At 35.0% G+C, this 26,691-nt stretch overlaps 1 protein-coding gene across 6 annotated transcripts; it reads left to right on the top strand.

Moving 5' to 3' along the window:
• Positions 1-488: 488 nt before the first annotated feature.
• On the top strand, positions 489-23,873 carry LOC126721803 (uncharacterized). 6 transcript variants are annotated; one of them, XM_050424865.1, is made up of 20 exons: positions 489-726; positions 3,910-4,182; positions 5,221-5,272; positions 5,368-5,445; positions 5,553-5,612; positions 5,721-5,825; positions 7,333-7,443; positions 8,315-8,356; positions 11,753-11,875; positions 12,042-12,118; positions 15,604-15,713; positions 15,786-15,892; positions 15,995-16,037; positions 16,168-16,259; positions 16,773-16,821; positions 18,209-18,279; positions 20,082-20,201; positions 20,780-20,865; positions 23,050-23,095; positions 23,594-23,873. In XM_050424865.1, the coding sequence occupies exons 2-20, from the start codon at positions 4,106-4,108 to the stop codon at positions 23,624-23,626; spliced, it is 1,482 nt and encodes a 493-aa protein (XP_050280822.1). In that variant the 5' UTR covers positions 489-726; positions 3,910-4,105; the 3' UTR covers positions 23,627-23,873. The 6 variants fall into 6 exon arrangements, with proteins under 6 accessions (XP_050280822.1, XP_050280825.1, XP_050280820.1 ...); XM_050424868.1 differs by having other exon boundaries at positions 3,923-4,182; positions 5,365-5,445; XM_050424863.1 differs by having other exon boundaries at positions 3,923-4,182.
• Positions 23,874-26,691: the final 2,818 nt, after the last annotated feature.

Raw genomic sequence — 26,691 nt, forward strand, 5'->3', positions numbered from 1 at the left:
AATGAAAATTTTAAAATATGAAAGGATAAGAAATGAAAACAACTTCAATCTATTTTTTTTTTTAATTTTTATAAATAAATAGTGGGGGAAGGTGAAACGGCATTTGAATCACAAACAAGATATCAGATAATTGGATAACATTCATTCCTATTGAATTCTTCAATTCCCCCTTATTTTTATTTAGACGCAAAATATGTAGCATTTAAAATAAATATCACTCACTTATTCATTCGACTAAAAATAGGAGAATATTAATTGGAGGATTTAAATCGAAGAGATAATCATCGTATAAACCCTTAATCACTCCAGATCTATCTAGAGACCTAACAAGTCAATTAATAATCCAATAACCTCAAAATCTTGCCCCCTGATTCGTTCAATGTGTCATTTTCACAATTCTCTTCAACAAGTCCCATATTCACACACACACACACACAAGGCACTACTTTGTCCTCATTACACCAAGAATAGCAGGAAATACGTGGAAGGAACAAAACATAACGACCTTGCCGCATTGACTTTTAAACACCAAAAAAAGCCCATACCTTTATTTCTCTTCACCACCATCATCATTTTCTTCTCCTATCTATCTGGTCTCTCTCTCTCTCTTTCCCTGGAATACATATTAATAAACCCATTTCAATTTTGGGTACACTCTAAACTTTTGCCTTATATATATAGAATAGAGCCTTGAGATCTTTCACCTGTTAATTCAACAAACCACAGGTACATACCCATTTGTGTATTTCAGTTATAACTGCTTTCTATGTATCTGTTCCCTACTTTTCTGAAATTTTAATGTTAGTCCTAGAATCTATGTTTTTTTATTTTTTTAGTTTTTATTATTATTATTATTATTATTATTTTTTTCTGGGTATTCACACATGGCTTTATTGTCCATAATTAATGCTTGTGGCTACATTAATTAATTAATTAATTAATTTTTTTATAGTGTGTGAGATTTGGACTGATCTATTCTATGTTGTATTTATGAAGTTTGGTGTAGTTGATGAAATGATTAAGTGGGTTTTGATATTAAGGATAGATTTTTGTCAGTCGGTTTCTCTTATTAACAGATGCAAGTCTGTCAAATACCGATTTTAAGCAAATGGGTTCTCTGTTTCTCTGAAATGGTGTACTGTCATGGTGTGTGCTCCAAATCCTTTCAATTTTTTTTGGTGGTGCTGTGAAATGAAATTCTTGTCAATAACCCTTTGTAAAACGGTTTCAAACTGCACCTTTTCAACTTACAACTTCACTCTTTTTAGGTACAACCTTTTCAAACAATCCCATTTTCAATAATCTGAAAAATAAGCTGTACCAAATGGGCTAGTCACTTGGTGCTAGTCATTCCTGTAAGTTTTCTCTCTGATTTGGAGAGAAAATATTTTGTGGGCTTTGGGAGAAAAATACTTCCCCACCTTTCTTCCTTTCAACGCGTTTTGTTCTCTACCAAACAAAGGAAAATGGTAATAACCCACCGTTTTTTCTTCATCTTGTACCTATTTCTCCAAATTTTTCACATGGACAAAGTTTGGTTCCAAGCTAGTTTGGAGCTATCTTTTCCAACTCATTACATGGTGATTTATAAGATTATCCATGCGTATTATTTAAACAAGTTACACATTCTTTAAAAGGGTCATGTGACTAAAACTACATATGGATAGTTTGTTCAATTACCACATCATGGGTTGGAGCAAGATAGCTCCAAATCAGTTTGGAGCCGAACTTTTTCCTTCCCACGTTAACAAGGGGGACTGCACTCCACAAACAGGAGTTTTTGTGTTTATCAAAGCAATATCCCCATCAAAAATTATATCCTCAACTCTCTTAGGCATCGCTCGATGAATCCTAATCACAAAAAGTACAAAAGACTAGAGTTCACGGACAACTGCGCAATGCATTAACAAGTGATGTATAGTTTCCCATTACATTTGAACATATTTCACCATTCTACCAATGTTATACCTCTCTTAACAAGATTGTTATCTGTTCAAATTCTCTCTTAACCCTGAGTACTTTTAAATACCCTCGTTGTCCATTGTTCCCAAGCTTCCTCATACTTAGTGCCAACATCCCCTCTCAAAAGTAGTTTCCTATCTCCCATAGCACCATAGCCATTTAAAAAATTGAGCTTGGTTGAAGGTACCCATTTTTCTCTACTCCAACTCCCCATTCTTAACTGGAGAACACGATGTATTCCATTCCATTCCTCAAGATGGAAATAAAACTCATCCCAGGTCCACCCACACAAAATTCTGCAGCAATCTCTTCAATTGATTATCCACACATGTTGGAATGGTAAATAATAATAGACAGTAAGCTGCTAAAATTGGATAACGGACTCTTTATAAGAGTCAACCTTCCGCTCTTGGATATTTTAAACTTCTACCATCCTGATAACTTTGCATATTTTCTTTAGGGTAAGATTCCAAATTCTTCTCACTTTGAATGATGATCCCAATGGCATGCAAGATAATTCATTGGCAAACATCCAACCTTACAATGCAAGATATCTGCCAAGTCATCTGTATCATCTTCTCAACAGGAACAATCTCACTCTTGTCTCTTTGTCAGGCTTGATACCTTTTCAAAGTATAGCAAAACATATCTAATATAAAGGAGACGTTCAACATTTGCAACAGAAAAAAAGTATGGTATTATCAGAAAAAGTAGGTGAAAAATCATCAAGCTATCATGAGATCCATCCTCAATCTGAAAGCCTAATATGAAACCCTCTTCCATAGTTTTCATTAGCCAAATCAAACCCATTCTACCCATGCACTGTAGTTATACAGGAATGAATCCAATGCTTCCACCTTTCACCATACCCATTCTACCAGCAAGTAGATTTGTGTTGTACTTTTATTTACTCTCCATATATTACTTGACCTTTTTGTCTTTTTATTAATATTTATTTCTGAAAAAGAAAAAAGAAAAAAAGAAAAAAAAATCTGCTCTGTGTGACACATTTTACCCACAGCCCTAATTGGCTTATTGGGATAGTCTAATATGCCATGCTTAATTGTGCTTGTATCCATCTGTTGTTGTACTCTTCGAAGTTTCCCTTCAACATAGACTACTCCTGAATTCACTTTACTACGCTATATTTATTTGGTTTGAATTTTCTGTTTCTGTTGGCTGTCAGATTGTTTAACATTTGCTGGAAAATACGAAAGTTTTGTGCACAGAAAAAGCTTTTCTGTCAGCTTTGTCTGTGCAATTTTCTGTTCTATCTAACTCTTGGGGGGGGGGGGGGGGGGGAAGGGAAGAAGCCAATGAGCTCTAGCTCAAACTATTCCTCCTTTCCCCATAAGAAAGGGTTAAGGGTAAATTTTTGGGTTCAAAACCCATTTTGTGTGTGTGTAAACTTACCCAAAAAAAATAAGAAGCCTCAAATTTGCATTAGCTGTTGATATTGAGATGAGGTGTATACAATATTCCCTTTATAATTGGTTTATTGCTATGGGCATGTTCTTTTGATGTGTTTTAATTGAGAATATTGTCTCATTGTGGTACACTATTTTCATTAGGTGGCCATAAATTAGCTCTTAACCATTTGATGGTTGTTTCCTATTAGATTGTGGGATTTACTGATACCAAGTTAATATTCGTTACGAACCATGTGGATGTTGGTTGTCTGATAGTTTAGCAATCATCATGCACCTGCAGTATCATCAATATGAAGTGCTCTTACTATTAGGTGCAAATCTTGTTCAGCTAATGAAAAAGCAATTGTGATAGGTTGTCTTATTTATTGATATGGACTGTTAACACTAATATTTGTTGATTTTTTTCTTCTTTTTTCTAGCAATATTTGGTTTTATGTTATATATTTTGTAATTGTGTTTTTCCTAATGAAAACAGAAGTTTGATTATTTTGTTCTTTCTTCATATCTGATAATGTAGTTGTCATTGTTAGTTATAGATTCTTGCAACATCTGGGAGTGGGGATCGGATAGTACAGAAAATTTAATTTTGCTTGGATGAAGAAATGTGGAAGGGAGATAAAGTAAGGTAAAATGCAGGATTCTGTTGGTGATGATGGAAAATTCCAGCTATGATGCAATGAGAGGTTGTCTGGAAGAGGATCTTATACAATCCAATGTCTTCAAGTAAGAGTGCTTCGCATGGGCTTGATGATAATGGGGTTCAGAAACAAAGCACTGATTTTGTAGACAGGTACTGCTTAAATTAAGTTTGTTAAAGAAGAAATGTGTCGTGCAAGTATTTATACATGTGTGGAGACAATTTTACCTATCAATTGTGCAAAGTCTTGGTGACAATGGAGTGGGATGAGGTTGGGGTAGGTCTCTGGTTTGATTCAATGATTCTGAATTCAACCTTATTGATTTGATTGGGTTGGTTGGGACTCAGCATGCTAGATACAACTTTTATTTATGGGAGGTTTTTTTTTTTTCTTTGTGGGGGGGGGGGGGGGTGTTGGGGTGTGCCTTCTCTGAACTGTATGTATGGTCAATATGCTTTGATTAAAGGTGCTAATTGCTCCTTTTCTTTCTCTTTTGATTGGCAGAATTTAGAAATGCCGCCACAGAAAATATCAAAAGATTGGAAGTTTCTTGCAAAAGCTTCTACTCTAACAAATAAATGACTGTGATAATAAATAAAACTCTAACCAAACTCATCTGAAATGGGACTTTACAGAAAGCCTTTTTATTTTTAAAATATCATTATTATTATTATTTTTATTTTTTTAAAATTTATAATTCAATAGATTCAATGGGAGAGAGGGGAATTGAATCTTGGATGTCTCCACTAAAGAGAACACAAGGGGGTGCCAGTTGAGCTACAAGGCTCTTGGCAGGACTTTACAGAAGTCCATTATTAGCTACTAACTATGAAACTAGACAACCAAATCTGTAAGATTACCAAATTACTATTGACGTTGATATTTGAATAAAGCCAATGATAAGCTTGTTGCATACTTTTGCAAAGGGAATTAGAATCATAGACTTAGTAATATAAACAAGTTTGTGAAGAATCCTAACTGGGATGCATGGAAAATTTAGCGTGTATATTTTTTATTTATTTTTGTAGTCTCTAAGCTCACTCTTCCTTGAGCTTCTTGTAGTCTGCATTATAGAGCTTTCTATCTTTACCACTTTAGGTAGGAAGCAAGTCAATATTGAAAAGTTTGCGTTTGTGTATCTTTTTTCTCGTATTCTGTAGGACTAATATTGAGAAACAACTTGATTCCAGGAATTTGAAAGGAGATGTCAATTTTAGTCATCTTCAAGACCGAGAGGCTATGGTATTGTTAACTAACATTGCCATGCAGAATATTTGAATTTGAACTTACAATAATGCTTGATATGCTTCCTTTACACTAACTAAGTTCACAAGTAGGAACTTTATTCACGAGCCAGAGCGCAGGAAGAGGAGATCCAATTTCTTCGTGAACAAATTGCTCTTGCGTGTTTGAAGGTATAGCATTTCCTCAAAGGCTTTTAGTTACATGCTTATGTTAATTTGTTAGTCACTGTAATTCTACATTTTTGACATGAGAGGAAATAACATGTCTTTTGGATCAGGAAATGCGGCTGTTGAATGAGAAGTATGCATTAGAGATGAAATTCTCTGACTTGCGAATGGTTGTTTATTTTTTTGAGAGTATCTATATATTCTCTCTCTCTCTCTCTCCTTTGGTTGTACTTGGTGGTGTTGGAAATTGGATTGATGAATTTAATCTTATTTTTTAGGCTATTGATGAGAAGCAAAATGAAGCCATTACCTCTGCCTTAAACGAGTTGGTTAGGAGAAAAAGTGACCTTGAAGAAAATTTGAAATTGGCTCATGATTTGAAGGTAAATTTATATATTCTCAGTCAACTCATGCCTCTCTGTACCCTTGCAATAATGTTGATAGTTTGTTATATCTGTTGCATATAGGAAAAGTCCTTTTAGGGTATGTTAATTTACCTAACACATATTCTTAGTATTTATACTAATAACATTTGTACATTATTACACATTTACTTCTTATTATGTAAACATTGCTCATAAAAACTCCACCTGAAGCTGGGAATAAATGGTATATCATATAATCCCAGATTGTTACATAGTAAATCTAATCTAGTCTTCATAAGGGTTTAGTAAACATATTTGCAATTAGAGTTCTTGTAAATGCATTTGGGGTACCAATAACTTTACTTTCTATCTTTTCTCGAACAAGATGGCAATCCACTTCTATATGCTTAGTCTGCTCATGAAAGATAGGATTTGAAACAATATGGATTGCTTTCTGGTTGCCACGTTACATGGTCAAAGGTAACTTAGCGTTAAGATTTAACTCCTCAAAGTAGGTGCTTAATCCACATAAGCTCATATGGCGTATGAGGTATGAGCTATGGCTATACTCAGCTTCTACACTAGACCGGGACATATCACTTTCACTTTGCTTCTTACTCTTCCAGTAATCAAATTCCCTCATAGAAAGGTGCAATCTCCAGTAGTTGATCTTCTATCTAAGGGTGATTCTGTACAATCTGAGTTTGTAAACACTTTTACCTGTAAATGCTCATTAGCCTTTTACAAAAGTTGCCGACAGATCAAAAGACCACAAAGTTGCCGGAGATAAGCTCTATTCAGCTTGGAGCATTGATTACCCATAACAAATAGGCTAGCTCTATCTCTCAATTGCCTATCCTGTGCTCAAAAAGGTCCCCCACTTCCTCAGCAGCTCTTCAAGGTGCATTTAGTTGTCTTAGATGAGACTCGGGCTATTCCTCACTCCAAGACCAGGATGTCTGGATGTGCTTTTGGAAACTTCAAAATCTGAAGAACTGTGTGAGCTATTATTATCCTGATCAGAATAGACATTTTTTTTTGTCCAGTGAGGCCACCTTTTTTGAAAGGTTTTGCAATTTGTCCTTCAAGTAAAAGTTAATATGTTAATCTTTGTATAACGTGTAAAGTTGAGCCCTCGCTAGCTACATGATATAGTCAAACAGAAAATGGGAATATTTGGAAAACATGTATTTTCTGTCACATGTCATTGTATATATTAATGTACTCAAGATTATGATGTCAGAGATTATCTTTCATTAATAAAGTTACTTGAGGTCAGTGCCCGAATATTTAGAAGACAATCTAGAAAACATGGTTGATTGCTCTGATAGTGATATATGAATTTAAGTGCTTAATGGGTGATGCCTTGAATGCTTTGGATGAATCAAATCATTTTATATTTTCTTGCAATGCTCCTTATCTGTTGTCTTTTTTTTTTTTCCTTTTTCTTTCCCTGTCTTCTATTCACATCTTGTTTATAATTTTTTTTGGTTAGCTGTTTTTTAATGGTATACTTATTCTTTAGGCTGCAGAGGATGAGAGATATGTCTTCATGTCTTCCATGCTTGGGTTATTGGCTGAATATGGTATTTGGCCGCGTGTTCTAAATGCCTCTGTTATATCCGATAATTTAAAGGTATCAATAGTATGGAACACAAGTATATGTAATGATAAACTGTATGGAATTGTCTTGCATATCATTTAAGTGCTACTTATCCTTTTCACTGAGCACAAACCCTATGCTATGGTTCATCAAGGAAGCAGATCTGGTGGTCCCAAACCTTAACATGCTTTGCCAAAAACCATCCAAAGGTCCCATGCAGTGCTTCTATGCACTACATTAACCACTTTAGTCATTCTGATAAGAGACTTTATGGTATTATTGGGACAAATAAAACAAGAATCTTGGCCCTACAGGTGGTGGATTTTGAGAGTTGGATGATAAGTTACTTAGAATCATATTGTAGATGGAATTTAGTTAAGCTTTATAGCGATGAACAATTTTTATTTTTTATTTATTTTAAATGTTCTCAAAGTCGATATATGGTTGAAAACAGATTGAAATCCACTTCGTTGATTTTTGAGTGGTGTTAGAGTTGAACATTTTTGTCGGACAAATGCAACAACCTTAGTATTGCAAATTCTTGAGCTAAAAGTGTAGATATGATTCTAGTATATATATATATATATATATTTTTTTTTTTTTTTGATAAGTAACATAAAGATTTTATTAAAAAAATAACACAGCCCAGTACATAGGAAATGTACTAAAGGGGCAGTATATTTAAGGATGCAATATTTAAATCTCAGTTATTATCTGTTCCACTTACTGGTATTTTTTCTTTCGTTTTTCTTTCCCTGGTCCCTAGCTTGAAAGGTATTTTCTCTTTATATTTTTCTTTTTGCTCTATTTAGGCCTCTGCTTTTAGGCCTATAGGAGCAGTTGGAGACTCTGCTATATGTTGCTAAATATCAGTCAATTAACCAAGTTTCTTGAATCTCTGTAGCGGTTACATGATCAACTGCAATGGAAGATCAGAACTTCACATGTAAGCCTGCCACTTATGGTTTCATGTTTTTTTTTTTTAGTAAGTTGTAGCTCTTGATGTAGTAATTATGCAGTGACCTGTTTTTTCCCTTTATATATAATTGTCATTCTCATTCCATCACTTTGCAGTTCTTTTTCTTTTTAATATTTAAGTTTTGGGCAATTTTTTTTTTAAACCCCATAGTTTAGAAGTACCCACACTTTCAGAAGTTTCAAATTAAAGCCTATAATCTTAAAGATTTCAATTAAAACCATATAACCATTTACAATGACGTTGTTAATAGAAAATATGTAAACAAAACGATGCTGTGTGGTTATTTCTTCAATATGTATATCTTAGTTCCAAATTTTTGGGGTTGGTTATGGATCTTTAACAAATTAGTTAGGTTCGACAACATGTATTCTTTTCCTTCATTTTTATTTTACCTTAAGTCATACTCTTTGTTACTTTCTTAATTGATGACATTTTTTACTACTTTTACTAATGTTATTTTTGGTTTTACTTTTCCTTTTTTCCTTCCCCTTAACTTGAATCAACTCATTCTTTCTTACCGGTGTGTTGATTGCTCTCACCTGAACATAAGCAAATTGTTTTAAGCGATTCTCCCTCGTCTTTTCATCAATAGGGGTCACCCCTATTTTTAAGTGGGTTTCCTTATTTTGAATCCTATCTTTCCGTGTATTTCTCCTTATCCATTATAACATTCTCATTTCAGATATATGAATATGTTGCTTTTTAATAGCCCAAAATTTATTACCATCCATAGAGTGTAGTTTGTCTTATAGTAGTCTTATAAAATTTTCCCTTTAACTTAATAGGTGTTCTACGATCACACAGTACCCATGATGCTTATCTCTGCTTCATTGACCTTGCTCTTATCCTATGATTTACATCGTCTTCAATCTCTCTAGCTTTATGGATTATTGATCCAAGATATCGAAAGCTCTCGTTCTTTAGTATCTCTTGATCATCAAGTCTTAATCCCCTCCATCTTTGTTTCTACTTTTACTAAACCTACATTTCATGTACATGTGTATATTATATATGGTCTCTAATTCACTCTAGGCCACATGGTGTTGTTCTGTTTAAACTTTAAGCATTTTCCATTAACCGCATCGCATGTAATGGGTTTATGGTTTGAATTGAAACGTCTTTGAAAGTGTAGGGTCTAATTCTAAACTTCTCAAAGTGTAAGGTTTAATTTGAAATGAACCCTATTATGATGTTTAAATTATAATTTATCCCATGTATTTTTTTGTAGCAGCCTTTGTCTTTTTTCCCCTAGTATAATATACAGAAAACTGCTTCCATGTACTTATATCTGAGATGAACTCATCTTTAATAGTCACTCAACTTTTGTTTCGCATGAGTACTTTGGTGGTGCATAGGATGTGGATTATAGTTGACAATGCATAGCAGTTATGTTTATATTTCTTCTGGGAATCCTTTATATATGGCATATATTATCATCTCTTTAGTTACCTTCCTCTCAAAGGTATGCCTTGCTCATAAAATACCTGGTTGTAAGTCATAAAACTAGATCTTGTAAGACTTATATGTCATAATGTGAGGAAAACACTAGTCACATCTACGCTATACTCGAAAAGGACTAGTCAAGTTACAAGTAGGGCTCCTTGCAATTGTTTATATAGCCAAAATCTACCTATTACATGCTCAGTATGAAACTCAGCACACATCTATTATAATAATCGAATGATATACCACCTAGTGATTGGGATATATCATATTTTATTATTTTTTTTATGTTACTAATTAATTGATTAAATGTTTTGGAGAGCAAAACAAGAGAGGACCTCTGGGTCAAGTCAAACTCTTGCCAACCAGTCAAAGGTCTAAAAATAATTACCCATTAACATATGGGTAATTTTGACCCAAAGCTAGGTCTATTGGATATGTATTAGGTCAATCTAGGTTATATTAGCGATTATCCAATTGAAACTTGACTAGTCCTTTAGAAGTGTAGTGCAAGTGTGATTAGCACTTTTTCTTGGGCCGTTACAAAATTGTAATACCCTGAATTTTTTGGATTTGGATTCTGAAGGTGCTGTGCTAGCATGTGCTCAGTCTCACATGGAGTTTATACAAGGTTGATCTGGCTATGTAAGTGATTACGAGGATTCCTAATTGTAACTTGACTTCTCTTTTTGGGGTATAACCTAGATGTGATTAGCACTTTTCTTGGATGACTTGTGTGACACTGTTTAATGTTATAACTCCAATTACTTTGCTTCTTACCTACAACAATATCTTAAAGAAAATGTGTCTTTTGTATAGTTCCTATGTACATGGGTTCTGCCTCTTTGGTGCTTTTAAATTAATTTTACTCCATACAAAAAGAATTATCTACTCAATCCGTGATGGAAGAAACTTGATATAAATGATGAAATTCAGAGTCCGACTAAAATGAAGCTATGATGTGTCTTATCTATTTATATATGTTTCTGCACAGAGGCATATGTGTATATGTATGTATATTGATAGATAGACACAAACGACATACATATATATGTATACATTGGCATGCAGCGATATGTTCTCTGTATAGCACGTCGTTCCCTTGGAACTTGGTTTGATGATCAAAGGTCCCGCCTTGGGTGGCCTTCTTTTCTTGGGCTGCTTCTCTAGGGAAGATTTTATCCACTGAAAATCTCCAGAAGAGAGGTATTATTATATTGGATTGGTGCTGCATGTGTAAAAGGTGTGAGAGTCTGTGGACCACCTTCTTCCTCATTGCCCATTAGCTTAAGAGTTGTGGACAATGGTGTTTTGTCTATTTGGGCTCCAATGGGTTATGCCAAAGAGGGTTTATTCGCAGCTTGGCAAGGACCCTTTGGAAGGCATAGAAATATAGCCTTTTGGAAGGTTGTGCCACATTGTATTGTGGGGTGTGTCTATGGTGTGACGGAATGATAGAAGTTTTGAGGGATGTGAACGGTCTATCCTAGATTTTAAAGCCTTCTTCTTTTGTACCTTGTTAGACTGGAGTGTTGCTTTTCACCCTTCTCCTTGTTTTTCTCTTTTAGATATGATCAAGCATTGTAGTTTGAAAGTTTGATTGTACTTTACCCTGAGTTCACCCCGGTGGATTTAGTTTTTTTTTTTTAAATAAATTTTTTTGTTGCTCGTCAAAAAAAAAAAAAAAAGGGTTACGCAAATATATGTGCATTTTCATAATTTCATTGCATGCCTTCTGAATTAGTATGTCAAGACTATTTCTGCCTTCTGCTTTTTGAGTTTTCTTTACCCCTAAATTTTTAACATGGAGATGCTTTCTTCTTGTTCATGAGTTCGTACTTTAACTGGATTATAATATAACTTTTTTCTCATTGGTTGTACTTGAGATGTAATTAAAGCATGTGCGTACTCTCATCACAGGATAGAATGAGAGAATTAATATCTGTAGTGGACAATCTTGGTGGAAATAGCTCTCATGATAATGACAGCCCAGATTTTGACAATTTGAGAGATCAACTTCATCATACACCCATGGTACTATGGGCATGTAATCTACTTGTGTACCTCTCATTATATTTTATTATTCATTTTATTAACTTGTGCTTATGATACCTATCCAAAAAAAAAAAAAAAACTCGTGCTTATCATGTTATCATCGGTGTCTTTTTTGTTAATATTCTTCCTTTAATTTTTGGGGCTCCCAATGCAGGGTCCACAACCAACTGGGGATATGCTGAGATATATGCAGCATAATGATCTTGCAAATATATCATCCAATATTGATAGGTTGGCTGTTGGCATGATTTAATCTGTTTGGTTCTAGTTGTAAAAAATGTCTTGAACCTCTTTTCCCATGACTTCTATGCAGTTCTGTTTGGAAATTTATTTGTAGTCTCCTTCTGAATAGTTATGCTGCATTATTTCTTTCCTTTATTTTTTTTTTGATAGGTAAGAAAAATATATTCAAAAAACTGCTAGATGCCAAAAAAACACCAGCAAAACAAAGTACAAAAATGAAAAGAAACAAAAAGAAAAACAAAAAACATTAATTACAGAGAAAAAGAGAGCTAAGGAAAAAAGGAATAGAGTCACTAGAAGTGAGTCCCCAAGCCCTAGCCCAATCAAAAAGGGAACCAGCGAAGAGAGCAAGCAGCTGGTCTTCAGATCTATCCAGATCCTCAAATGTCCGCCGATTGCGTTCCCTCCAAATGCACCACATCAAACAAAGCGGAACTAGATTCCAAATGTTAGATGAATGCTTTCCCAACCAATTCCACCAACTAAAAAGACAATCTTGCACCGTACGCGAGGGAACCCAAGAAATCCCAAAAGTCCTAAAGACAAAACACCATAGCCGATAAGCCTTTCCACAATGTAACAACAAATGATCCACTGTCTCACCGCAACAACGACACATAATGCACCAGTCAACAAAATCAAAGCCCCTGAGACTTAAGATATCTCCTATGAGGATCCTATTCCAAGCGGCTGTCCAAACAAAGAAAGAGACACGCCGAGGAGCCTTTACCTTCCAAATACCTTTCCAAGGAAAAGCAATGGAAGAAGAGCCATGTAACTTATGATAATATGAGCGGATAGTGAAATCTCCATTTTTTGTCAAGATCCATCTCAAACGATCACCATCAGTCACGGAAGGAACATAGGAAGCCAAGAATCGAAAGAAATCATCCACCACATCTACCTCCCAATCATTAGGATCCCGAATGAAACGAACATCCCAAGTTCTCCTATCCCCTGCTCCTTGACATATCAGAGATGATTCTACGGAAGCCTCTTTGTTTGCAGCAAAATTGTACAAGGTTGGAAAAGCCGAAAGGAGAGGGAGATCTCCGCACCACCTATCTGACCAAAATTTCACTCTATCCCCCACCCCCACCTTATACTGGACATATTTGTTAAAAACTTCCCAACCCATCCGGATACTTCTCCACAAACCACACCCATGAACACCCCTTCCCAACTTAGAGGTCCACCCCGCCCATTCTTCCCCAAATTTCAAAGCTACCACCCTCCTCCAAAGCCTATTCTCCTCAATCCCAAAACGCCAAAGCCACTTTCCTAGTAAGGCTTTATTGAAAGTGGTCAGTTTCCTAATACCCAAACCACCATTAGCAATAGGCAAACAAACCTTATCCCAACTCAATAAATGAATCTTAGAATCACCCCACAGGAAGTCCCTTTGAAGCTTCTCAATTTTGTTGGCCACATGTGTAGGAATGGTGAACAAAGATAAGAAATAGGTGGGAAGACTAGAAAGCGTACTTTTAAGCAGTGTCAACCTACCACCTTTAGATAAATACAACTTCTTCCACCCTGCCAGCTTCCGTTTAATTTTCTCCAAAATAGGGTTCCAAATAGAAGGGGATTTATGGGACGCTCCCAATGGCATACCAAGATACGTCATTGGCAAGGCCCCAATCCTGCAACCCAAAAACTCTGCCAAAGCCTGCATATTATTTACCTCCCCTATAGGAACAATCTCACTTTTAGCTACGTTAACCTTCAAACCAGTCACAGCCTGAAAACCAAGAAGCAGCAGCCGAACATGAAGGATTTGCTCCACCTCTGCATCGCAAAACAAAATAGTATCATCCGCAAACAGCAAGTGGGAAACGCATTCCCCTCTACCCCTCCTACCATCTGCCTTAAAACCACTAAGTAAACCTGCCCCCTCCATTCTCTTCACCATCCTACTAAACACCTCCATCACAACTAAAAATAACAAGGGAGACAGTGGATCACCTTGTCTCAATCCTCTAGAACTGCCAAAGAAATCAGCTGGAGACCCATTAACCAAAACAGAGAACTGCACTGTCGAGATACAAGTACGAATCCAGCTACACCATTTCTCCCCAAAGCCCATTTTCTTCAACAACTTCAGAAGCGCCTCCCAATTCACATTATCATAAGCTTTCTCAATATCTAACTTACAAATCACCCCCGGAATCTTACTCTTCAATCTGCTATCAACACACTCATTGGCAATAAGAACTGAATCGAGGATTTGCCTACCTCCCACAAAACTATTTTGAGATTCAGATATCAATTGATCTAACACCATTTTCAATCTATTAGCCAAGACCTTGGCCAAAATTTTATATAAACTCCCCACCAAACTAATAGGTCTAAAATCACGAATGTTGGAGGCACCATTTTTCTTAGGAATCAAAGCTATAAAAGTAGCATTAAGAGATTTCTCGAACTTACAATGCTGATAGAACTCTTCAAAGACTGCCAAAACATCTCTTTCTACTACCCTCCAGCAATGATGGAAAAAAGCCAAAGAAAAACCATCTGGACCTGGGGCTTTATCCCCTTCCATATCTCTAATCACTGAAAGAATCTCATCTTTCTCAAACCTCCTCTCCAACCAAACTCTCTCCGACTCCCCTATTTGGTCAAACTCCAGACCTTCCACAAAAGGTCTCCATTCCTCAGACTCTTGATAAAGGGTTTTATAGAATTGAACTACCTGAGCAGCAACTTCTGCTCCATCCTCATAGATCACCCCATCCACTTCTAAGAAACTTAGGTGGTTAGACCTTCTATGAGAATTAGCCATCTTATGAAAAAACTTAGTATTATTATCTCCCTCCTTTATGTCTTGTAATTAGAAAAGATTGTTTTTGAACATTATGAAAATGATTTATAGTCTCCTTCTGAATAGTTATACTGTGTTATTTCTTTGCTATATGTCTTGTAATTAGAAAAGATTGTTTCTGAACATTATCAACTCGTTCTGTCTATGAGAATAAATCCTTAGTAAGTGGAATTTTCAGTGCTGGTTTGCTCTAGACTTTTATTGACTACCATCTTTGTAAAAGGTACAACTGAATGTTTTTTAGTGTTTATGTTATTATGTATCACCTTGGTCCATTTGTCATTGCATAACATGACTAACATCACAAATATTGCCAAACCCATAAAATGTGGAGTTGCAGGACCATTTCAAATGCCAATGGTTACCTCTTTTCCTCTATATGTTTCTTGATTGATTCCCTGAAATTCAGTAGACTACCTGCAAAATTGTACCCTTAATATGAATTGTTATCTGAGTCAGAGTTACCTTAACTGAAGAATTTGTTTCTAAATCCATTTTGAATTCTGAAGGAATGGACGTATTATGAAATAAGTTATACTAATAATAACAATTATTGTAACTAAGAAATTACTTCTTTTTGACATAGTAAATAGTTACTCATTTAGACTCTCTGACATGTTTCTTCTTACTATAAATCATATTCTTGTAGGAAGATGGCTGACCCTCTAAACCGTGGCTCAATTTATAATGGCAATGTGAGGGGCAAAGCAGAAACAGAACCAGTGCTTGATCCTGCAGACAATGGCTCTGTTTCTGAAGGTAATTGGTGTTTTTATCCAAGAAAGAATGAGATAACTGTTATTAGAATCTAATTTGAATTTTTCAATCTAGAGGGCCCTGGCATAGAGAACTTTCAGATTATTGGTGATGCAATACCAGGATGCAGGCTTCTTGGATGCGGATATCCTGTACGTGGGACTTCTCTGTGTATGTTTCAGGTAAAATTCCTCAAAAAATCCTTTTCGGTCACAATTTCTACTATTTTTTCAGCATTAATGTTCTATGGTTTATTTATGTCCACAATATTTGTTTGCAATCAGTGGGTTCGTCATCTTCAGGATGGCACCAGGCAGTACATCGAAGGTAAGCATGTATACGAACCTTGAGTTTTGCAGTAGTGTTTTTGTAAATTAGATGCCTTTTTGTGTGGCATAGTTATTTTTTAGAAGCTTATCATATATTTTATTGATTTATTTAGTGTTTTCTGATTCAGGAGCCACAAATCCAGAATATATTGTTACAGCTGATGATGTTGATAAACTGATTGCTGTTGAGTGCATACCAATGGATGACATAGGCCATCAGGTTTTTCTATGTAATTTATACATTCATAGATTGTATGTACGTTTTATGTGTTGAATGGTTTATGTCCTGCTGAAAATCCTTGCATGGTGTTAAGACCTAATCGCTATCTCTCTCTCTCATAAGTAATAGGATTCTCCACTTCCCTGTGAGTGCTATATAATGTAGCTAGTTTTAACTCATAAAATTTGCAAAATTTTGAGGATCCAAAGATTTGCCGAAAGTAGTCATTCTTATAGTGCTGCCTTCTTTGATTGCACATTTGCATGATGCTCCCTGGGAGAGAAAAACTAGCGTGTATTTCTTTATTTTTGGCAGTGTCATTAGATCCCTTGTAAGTTATGTTCTGGTTTGTATCAAATGAAATTATATATTTAAAATTCGCGAAGTTAATGTCTTTCTTATAACTTGCTGTGGCTAAAAGCATCTGTCATTACTAATGAGAGCTTTTATATAAGTTGTGTGCAACAATTGTGTCTTCCTGATTATTTTTGCTAAATTATTTACTGTCACTAGGGGGAACTCGTGAAGCGTTTTGCTAATGATCAGAACAAAATAAAATGTGGTAAGTGTCCTGTACCGAATTGTCCTTTAACTAAGAGTTTTTGATAATTAATGTGACTCACCAATTTTCGCATATTCATGTGTAATAGATCTCTTCACAATATTTCTCAAGCATTGGGCAAGTTTCTAATTAGGAATGAGATTATAGTGTTGTTACCACATACTGAAAGTTTGGAAATTGAAGTTTATTCTTTTCTTGTTATGTTATTGACATGATTTAAATTTAGAAATCTCTTTCTGTGATGAGTTTGACCGAGAATAAAAATATTCTTCTAGTTTTACTTAATCCTTTTTGTAGTGTTAAGAGGCTGGGAAGCACGGGTGCGCCGATTTGGCCAGCACACCTGAGTTGGATTCGCATGGACACGCCGTGCGGCCGTGGATGCGGCTGCATGTGCGTCTGTGGAGGGAAAATTTTTTTTTCCCTATTTTGTCCGATACAGTCCAATTCAGTCTGATTCGGTCCAAAACAGGACCCAAATCTGTCCGATATGGGCCGAAATTCTTGTTAAAAAAAAAAACTTAAAAATTAGATCAAAACACACCGTTTTGTCGGCAGACTTTAAAGGAAAAACCCTAAAATCATCTCAATTCTCTTTATTATCTATTATTACTCTTAAATTGGTATATGTTTACCATTATATGAAAAAAAAATGCTTAGCAATATGTAGAAAATATAAATAAAAATATATTTAGTAATTAATTAATAAATGTATCCTGCCGCACCCGTGTGCTATGTTTTCAAAAATTGCCATGTCACCGCACTGCACCCGAACCTGAATCCGCACCTGTGCTTCCTAGGTTAGAGGTCATTTTAATGGTCAAAATGTCATGGTTGTGCATCAAACATGTTCCTTGACCTTCCATGATGGAGACAGACTGCAGTAGTGTTTGAAATGGCAATTGTGTTTTGTATATCCTTACATTTTGGAAAGGCCTATAATTTTTTCCACTCAGTATCAAAGCTTCTTATAATTTGATTTAATGACTGTTGTTTTGTACTTAAAAACAATGATTGTGATAACTGTGGTTTATTACCAATGTTTTAATGCATTTAATACAGAGAGAAGCTGAGAAAGTTGCATCAAGTAACTGGAAGGCTTAAGTTTTTCTAGCCTTTGTTGGACAAAAAGGGTGCTAGTCACTGAAACTCAACTCAAGTCAATATAGATCCAGCTAATTGGGTTAGAATTAATGAAGAAGGATATGATATATAGGAGGTGTTATAGGGTACAGTTTTATAAAAGTTATTCCATATTAATTCTCAGCTATATAGCAGTGTGCATGAATGATTTTTAGATGTTCATATTTCTTCTTTATATGCATTACCCCCACCCCCTTCCCCCAGTGTTATATTATTTGCATTTCTCTGATGAGCTACTTTTTAGACCCTGAAATGCAAAAGGAGATTGATGACAATATTGCTCGAGGACAAGCCATGTTTACTGTTCTATTTCTGGTAGGTCTGCTTCTGATTTAATAGTTCTGTGTCATTGAAGTTTTCCTTTTAGTTATGATACCTTTAGAGGATGTATGAGTTAGCATTGTGAAGTTTGAAAAAAGGGAAATAAATTTAGCTTAATGGCCTTTTTTTTTTTTTTTTTTTTTTTTTTTTTTTTTTTTTTGTAATAATAAAAAGTTATTAATAAAGATAAGCTCTAAATAAATTGCTTCCAAAAGAGTACAGCCGAATATCTAAATAATCCATAAACTAAACTCAACTAAAGAATTACAAGAAACCCCTCAATCATCATACAGCATTTAAGTAAAAAACACAAAAAAGCATCCATAAGTTGAATTATGGATTTCTCCATGTCTTCAAAAGTATGACAGTTCTGCTCCTTCCAAATTACCCAAGTAATACAATGGGCTGACAGGAAGTCAATACATCCTTTTCCAGCAAGATAAGACACGTATCACCCTATTTGGCATCACATGTAGCACCCAAAAGCAGAAAACTCAAAGGACCACAAATCATGAGCAATTGATGAAGCAAAAGATGATCCATAGATTCTTCATTGTCCTTACACATACATCTGCAGTTTACCAGAGCCATGTATCTCTCGATAAGATTGTTCTTGATAAGATTATTGATTGTCAAAAATCTTATTCAACGTAGCTGTCTTCACAAAGAAAGCTACTATCTTGGGCACTCTGCTGTTCTGAACACACTTCCAAGTGAAATTACTTCTATTAGCATCTCTCAAAATGCATAATACTCACGAACACTGAACTTGGCCATTGCTATTGAGGCTCCACTTCATACAATCAGCTCCTTTAGAAAAAGGCAGATAAGAATATAATGAATCCAAGAGGGAATTCATCCAACTCAACTCCCAATCATGAAAATTGCAAGTATTTCTTAAATTTCAATAATGGAGCCCATTCTCACTTCTGGTGCATAGCTAGGACAGCACAGAAATATCTTGCTTTCAGCAATTGAAAACTAGTCTAAGCACATCTTCTTTAAGGAAAATCTAATCCTCTCACCATCCCCTACTTTGTAGGAAAAAAGTAGATTACTTTGTACCCCTCTTATTTCTTTCCACCGGTTACATCCATGTGGGCTATGAACAACCGAAGTAGTCCAGCCACCCTCTGCTTCCCCATATTCAGCAGCAATAACACATTCTCAAATGTGATCACACTCCTCTTTAAACATCCATAACCACTTAACCAACAAGGCTTGGTTAAAAGTGGTTATTTTCCTAAATTTTCATATTTAGTCGGGTAAAAAATCTTCTCTCTCTCTCTCATGTATGCGTGCACCCACACACAGATTGTTCGAGGAAAAATCATGATTTCCATCCAACCTATTTTATTTATTTATTTATTTATTTTTTTGGGGGGGGGGGGGGGGCGCAGATATCCTACTAGCATATATATTGAGGGAACAATAATTTTTTCTAATGAATTATTTTCCAATGAACAAAGAATGGCCGAAGAGAGAGTTTCCAATAGATTTTGGTGCCAAACACCTCTTACATTCTTTCTAGCAAGTTTTAATGCCTTTCTTTTCACTAGGCATGAGGTCCCTACTTATCCAAAATAAAAAAGGAAAAAAGAAAAAGAGGAAGAAGGCATGAGGTTCCAGCCCCTGCCAGGGAAGAGAATGCAAACAGAATAGAAGTGATATGAACCTCTAACTTTCTGAATGTCGGTCGCTAACTTTGGTGCAATGTTATTAAAGTCTTAAAATTATTTTGCGACCTCCTTATAGCTTTAAATATAATGTGACACTTTCCAAATCATATTTTACAGATGGATTCTTCTGAGAATTGGGAGCCAGCTACTTTGTTTTTGAAACGGTCAAGCTACCAAATTAAGATCAATAGCTCAGAAGCTGTGGGAATTCAAGAGAAATTTTCGAAGGATCTATCAGTATGTTCTTTACTTTGAGAAGCATGCCTGTATTTTATCTTAATTCTATTTCTTGTTTGGTAATGTTCATTTGTAATTTTCATCAACACAATTTTATTTCATGGTAGCAAAGAAATTGTTTGAGCATACACTGAGTGTGGTAGTATATCTTTTTGAATTCATTTTATATTCAATTGTATCGTATGATTCTAATAGAAGAGTTTTAAAGTCAACGATTATTATAGGGTCTATTTTGATAAATCTTGTTTAGAGTGTCTTGAAAGTTCAAAATTTCATATAGTAGATAACTGCCTTATCAAAATTCCTTTGTTTTCACTTGCAAGATCCTTAAAATAATAGTATTGTAATCTAGTTTCTCATAAAATCTTCAAGAATTTGCTCTTTGTTTTTCAATTACTAAAAAATGTGATGAGGCTATGTAAATTCTTAAGTGACTTGGCCTATGCATGGCATTTTTGAATGGTATGCTTTAATGAACTTGCATCTATTATTTCAAAATGTTCTGAAATTGTTTGAGAAGGTTTTTCTTTATTGATTAGAAGATATTGTAATTATTTCCTTTGTCATTGTTGTTGCAGATAAAAATTCCCAGTGGGCTTTCAACTCAATTTGTTTTGACATCTTCTGATGGAGCTTCTCATCCCTTAAACACATACAGTGTTCGGTAATTTGTTAATTTTAAGCATGAAATTTTTGTTGAATTCATATTAATGTCTATATCCTTTTTATCTTGGAGTGAATTATACTTATTATAGTGTATTCTTGAGGCTTACAATTCTTATGTCTATATTCATGTTATTAGTTCCAATGCAACCAAAGATCAAATTGTTAAAAAAGATTAGATATAGCTTTGATAACATGTGAAAATAGAAAGAAGAAAATAAAATGATGTAGAGAGTCAAAGCGGAAGCAAGAGAAAGAGACAATTTATATGGTTTGGCCTGATGACATATATCTATGGAGGAAAGCCCTTGATGGCTACGTCTTTACTATTAAGCATTAGGTGTTACAATGACCCGTTGATGAAGTTTTATGGTAGGCTAAATCCTAGACTAACTAGAGTTACAAGACTTGCCAGCCATAAAAGTAGGATTAGGATTTTTTTGCTTGCACACCAAGTAGGATTGGACTTGGGCTTGATAATGATTGGGCCTTGATATCTATAACATTTCCTTACAAACTCAAGTTGGAAATTTGAAGACAACTTGAGTTGGAGAAAAAGTAAGACCTTGAAGGAAATCCTGACCAAATTGGATCAGATAAGTTGGATGCGGACCAAATGAAGTGCAGATGACAGGCTAGAATGAAGGTCAGATGCGTGCGATGATTAAGGCTTGAATGATGAGCACAATGCATATTATACTTGTGGAGGCTATTGATCAGAGGTGTGGTACTTTGCTTGAAGATGATAAAGACGTTTGATCAGAAAGAAAGCCAAAAAAAGGATACTGATTAGAGGTGTGGTCTGAGTAGGGCAGCCTGAGGATGATGAAGATGCATGAGTAAAAAGAACACTGATAGAGGAGGGGGCAACCGATCAATGTGATTGGGCCACCAATCAGTTTGGTCCATGATACTGAGCCAAGATATTGAAGACATTTGATCATAAGCAAAGTCAAAAAACCAAGCGCAAAAGAAAGATGCGTGTGCCCATTAAATGTAGTTGACATGTATGAGGTTGACATGAGAAAGATGCTTATGAATATGTCCATATGCTATCCATGACAGGGAATAAATTATGATGATCCTATAGAGTGGTTGACAACGATGGTGAAAGAGAGGGCCTTGATCTAGCACTTAATAGAGGCCACGTAAGCTTAACACGGAACATGTAAAAGCCTGGATCATAGAAAGAATCTCACTATGCATAGCAATGGCACAACTTGGCCCCCACACCTGTGGCCCATATAGGAAGCCACCATTTATAGATTTCAGCTCCTCGACTTGGGTGATTGCGCACTACGATGTTTATGACTCTTTTGGTATCTCCATGCCTACTTTGTAAAAGAACCGTAAATATTCTGTAAAACTAAGAGGTGGGGGAACGATCCTATATTCTTTGATTGCCAGGTTCCATATGACAGAAAACAAAATCAGCAGCCAGGCCAATTGATGCAAGCACATATGTTGAGTGGAATATGCTTGTTCATGCTCTTTGTAAAAAATAAAATGTCTACATTGACTCCAGAATCAAAACCATCATCATCAGAATGAGAGTGCAGGAACATGGCAGTCCTTGAGGTGAAAGAGTCTTGGCCCATGAAGAGAAAACTTGGAATTTTTTTAGGCAAGACTGAATTTGGCTATGATGATTCTGTGAGAAATAAATTGAATGGTGATACCGTGTGAAATTATAAAGAAGAAAATAAAATAATGTTGAGAGACTAAGCAGAAGAAAGAGAAAGAAATGAAAAGAGAGAATTTATGTGGTTTGGCTTGACAGCCAATGTCCATAGAGAAAAGCCCTTAATGGCTACATCTTTAATATTAAGCACTATGTGTTACAATGAACTAGTTGATGAGTATTTATAGTTGGTCAAATCCTAGACTAACTAGAGTTACAAGACTTGTAATATTGGTAGAATTAGGATTTCATTGCTTGCACATCAAGTTCCCCCCTCCCACCCCTCCATAAAACAATGTCCTTCCCTCTGCCATTGACTGCTTGCCATATTAATGCCCCTCATCAGCCACATGGTAAAGGTCCTTATGCCTTTAATATTGTACTGCCAAGTTTAGTTTGAAAATAAAAAGAAGAAAGAAAAATGCTCTTCAATGCACTAAAATCTATTTGTTTTGCCTTAACTGTAATGATGCCTATTGTGATGCCGTTTTATTTCTATTGTAGATTGCGCGACACTCTTGTGTTGACTACGAGAATGTTTCAAAGCAAGGTATTGTTTCTTGCTAAAAAATATTAAAATATTGAAGTTTTCCATACATTTGTGTGGGTGGTATTCCTGATTGTTGACTACTTTTTTTATCCTTGTTAGAGAGAACCGTCGTATATACTTGTAAACTGTTATCACTTACCAAATTTTCACTGGCAAATACTAAACTCTTAGTTCAGTGCTGTTGACTATAATGGTTATAGAAAAAGAATAGTTGTTAAGAGGACATGAAGATACGCTACTGAGAGTGCAATTTTCATAATTTTATCTATGATGCCTAGTTATTCAACGAGAACGGCTGTTGTTTTGAATACCTTTGGTTTTATAGCCTTCTGGCTGAAGCTGAATATTATTAAAACTATAGATGCAATTTTGTTTATCTTATATTGATTAGAAACTAGTACTGGTTGCATAGTTATGTGCTTTGACTCAAAATACTTTGATATGGCTAAGAATTAGATTATCTGACTTTCATTCTTGGAACTTTTACATTTTGAGCAGGCACTAGACGAAAAGAGGAAAGGAAGAGCCTAGACTCCTCTCCGTCCAAATAATGTTCATAGGCATTATTTATTGGTGATAGTAAAAGAGAATAAATCTGAATCACACTCTGTATCTTCATTTAGATTGACAGAAGAATGCGCTCAAATTTTTTTATTTTTTATTTTCATTGTATTTTAAATTATCATTGAAACTCATAGCTAAAAGCATAACAATTGTATCACATTTTAGCTCATAGCAGCATGTATAACAAACTTGTATGTGATTGATATGCCTTCTATTTTTTGCGCCCCTAGGACTGGATTCTTCTTTCATTACTTGATTGATTGTTTGAATGGCAGATTTCTTTCCTCTTGACTATGAGACTATCAATCACTTATTCAACTTGAAACTATGGTAAAGTTTAAAAGAGAGAAAGAAATAGAAAAGGATAAATTGCAAGTTACACCTCTTAAGTTTAGGGGTGTTTGAATTTTACACTTTGAAATTTTAGAATTTGGATTTTACCCCATGAAGTTTGGGAGTGTTTGGATTTTACACCTTAACGCTTTAGAATTTGAATTTTACATCTTAAAGTTTGGGGGTGTTTGGATTTTACACCCCTTTCTTAGGGAGTAAAATCCAAACACCCTTAAAATTTATGAGGTAAAATTTAAATTTTAAAACGCCAAGGGGTAAAATTCAAACACCTTCAAACTTCAGGGGGTAAAAAATTCAAATTCTTAAATTTCAGGTATAAAATTCAAACATTCCCAAACTTTAGGAGGTAAAATTCTAATTCTTAAACTTCAAAGTGTAAAATTCAAACACCCCTAGACTTTATGACTCTATGTTTCCCAAGCAATTAAGAGATATCTTTGCAATTGATTTTGGCTGAAATCTCCCAATATTTTTCACTTTTAAGGATAGTTCTTTTGATCATGTGGATGCTGTTTCGCAAGCTGCCCACCCGAAATATTTTGAGTGGATGTGAATTTTTATACAACACTCAATCTTGGCTAATCAAATGGCATTAGCATCCTAATAAGGTTGTTAAATTGACGAAAAAGTCAATTTAGCAACCAATACCCTAAAAACAACTTAGGCAAAGAAGGCAAAGTTAATGTGGGGTGTTAAAAAAATAGTATTTTAATGTGTTGATGGTTGTGGTTGTTGTTTATTGTGTTGGATATATTATTTTATTATGTTGTTTATATTATTTTAATGTGTTGAATGTTAAAATAAAACTTTTGATGTTGAGTGCATTATAAAGTGAGGTGTTAAAATAGATAAAGTAGTGTTTTGAGTTGTTAAAAATTATATTTTTTAGCTTTCTTAATGTGAATGCTCTAACCAATGTATTTGTTCATAAAGTCATCATAATTGTGGGCATGATATTGGATTTTCTTAATTAGGAGATTTTTTATTACTAATTTTTTTAAAACTTGAGAAAACACCCGCTAGAACCATGTATTGGGTAATCTAGGAAAACTCCTACTTAGGATTAAACCTATGATGTCTGGGTTTACAATTCATTCCAATCCTCAAACTACTACGAGGGTTTACGGGGAAATTAGGGGATGATTCTAGAGCCTATTGCTGGTTAGTCTTGCACATGGACGTAACTAAAAAATCTGAAAAGTTTCCTTGTTTGGGCTTTTGTGTTTGTGTTTATGTTTGTGTGCGTGAGATTCTAAAGCATGTCCATAAGTAATTTATTTCAATTGCATAATAGGTTGGAGACTCGGAGAAACTTTTCCAAATGTATCTTGAAGTAGTCCACGCCTAACCTTTTCCAACACGAATTCCTTATCTAGTCTTTCTGGTTGAAAGTTGAAACATGGGTCTGAGGCATGAAGAAAATTGTTTCTCGCAGGAAGTCAGTTTCAAACCTTCATGAATTGGCTAACAGTCAAATGCTGGAAAAAGAAAAAAACTTTCTTATTTTTGAAAATTTTCCTCAAAGAAAATTTAATATTAATTATTTTTAAATAAAAAAAAAATTAATAACTAGTTATAAAAGTTTTAAATATTGGTCAACCTCTTCTTGGAACTTTGTAATGGCTCATAAAAATAAGGGTGTGTCAACTGTTAATATTTTGGATTAAGATTCTCTAAAACTCTTAAGGTAACGGTAAGGACTAAAAAATCTTCCGGACCAAACCCACTTAGAACAGTGAGTTGCACAATTAAACCTTAGCTCAAATCAATAAAATTTATAAGAGAAGAAAACGAACAACAAGAGGGAATTCTACCCGAGGATTAAGATAGAGAAGAAAATGTTAATTTTATTGAATAAAAGGGGCATATATCCCTCCACAAGCTTGCCCGAGGAGGCTAAGTTTGTACAAATAGTTACACTGTTCACTCTCCTTTCTCTCTCTTCTTCTGTTTTGTGCTTATGTCTTTTTGATACTTGTGTCTCTCTTTTTTTTTTTTTTTTTTTTTTCTTTTTTTTTTTCTCAGAGCACTTTCTTTTCCTTATATACCTCTACCTCTATCATATCTCAACTGGATTCTCACCTAATCTCTCTACTCTTATGACACTTGTCTCTTATAAAACCTGAAGAAGATGGTGGAAGGAATTTGCTTAACTGTGATTTACACTGTTCAGGTCATTTTCTCATTAATGCGGCTGATAAAGCTGTTGTCCACCATTTAATGCAGATGCAACAAGCTATACCAGACCAGAAGCTTCCCTGATGTCTATAAATTCTCTCTCTTCATATTCTAGCTCCCACTCGGAATGCCTTAGAGTTCCTTAACTCACTTTTACCTTTCCTCGGGTGGCTTTCCTCCGCGGGCCCGTGGCCTGTGGCATTCCCACACCAATGTTGCAACTCTTCAACTTCATCCTCAGTCCTTGGGCACCCACAGTAACCATTGCAAAATTCTTAAAATTTTATCTATTCATTTTGAAATGAGTTGATTAAATTTTACCATATCATTATAATTTAATTATAAATACAAAAATAGGAATAGTCAAATTTTTTTTTCCTTGAGATCTCCCATGTTCAATTGTCATGCAAGTTAATGAGATAGGGTAAAAATCTAAACCAAATTAAAGGATCTTATAGTTTTAGTTTAGTTTAGTTTTTTTTTTTTTTTTTTTTTTTTTT

Source organism: Quercus robur, chromosome 4, assembly GCF_932294415.1.
Source record: "Quercus robur chromosome 4, dhQueRobu3.1, whole genome shotgun sequence".
Taxonomy (NCBI): domain Eukaryota; kingdom Viridiplantae; phylum Streptophyta; class Magnoliopsida; order Fagales; family Fagaceae; genus Quercus; species Quercus robur.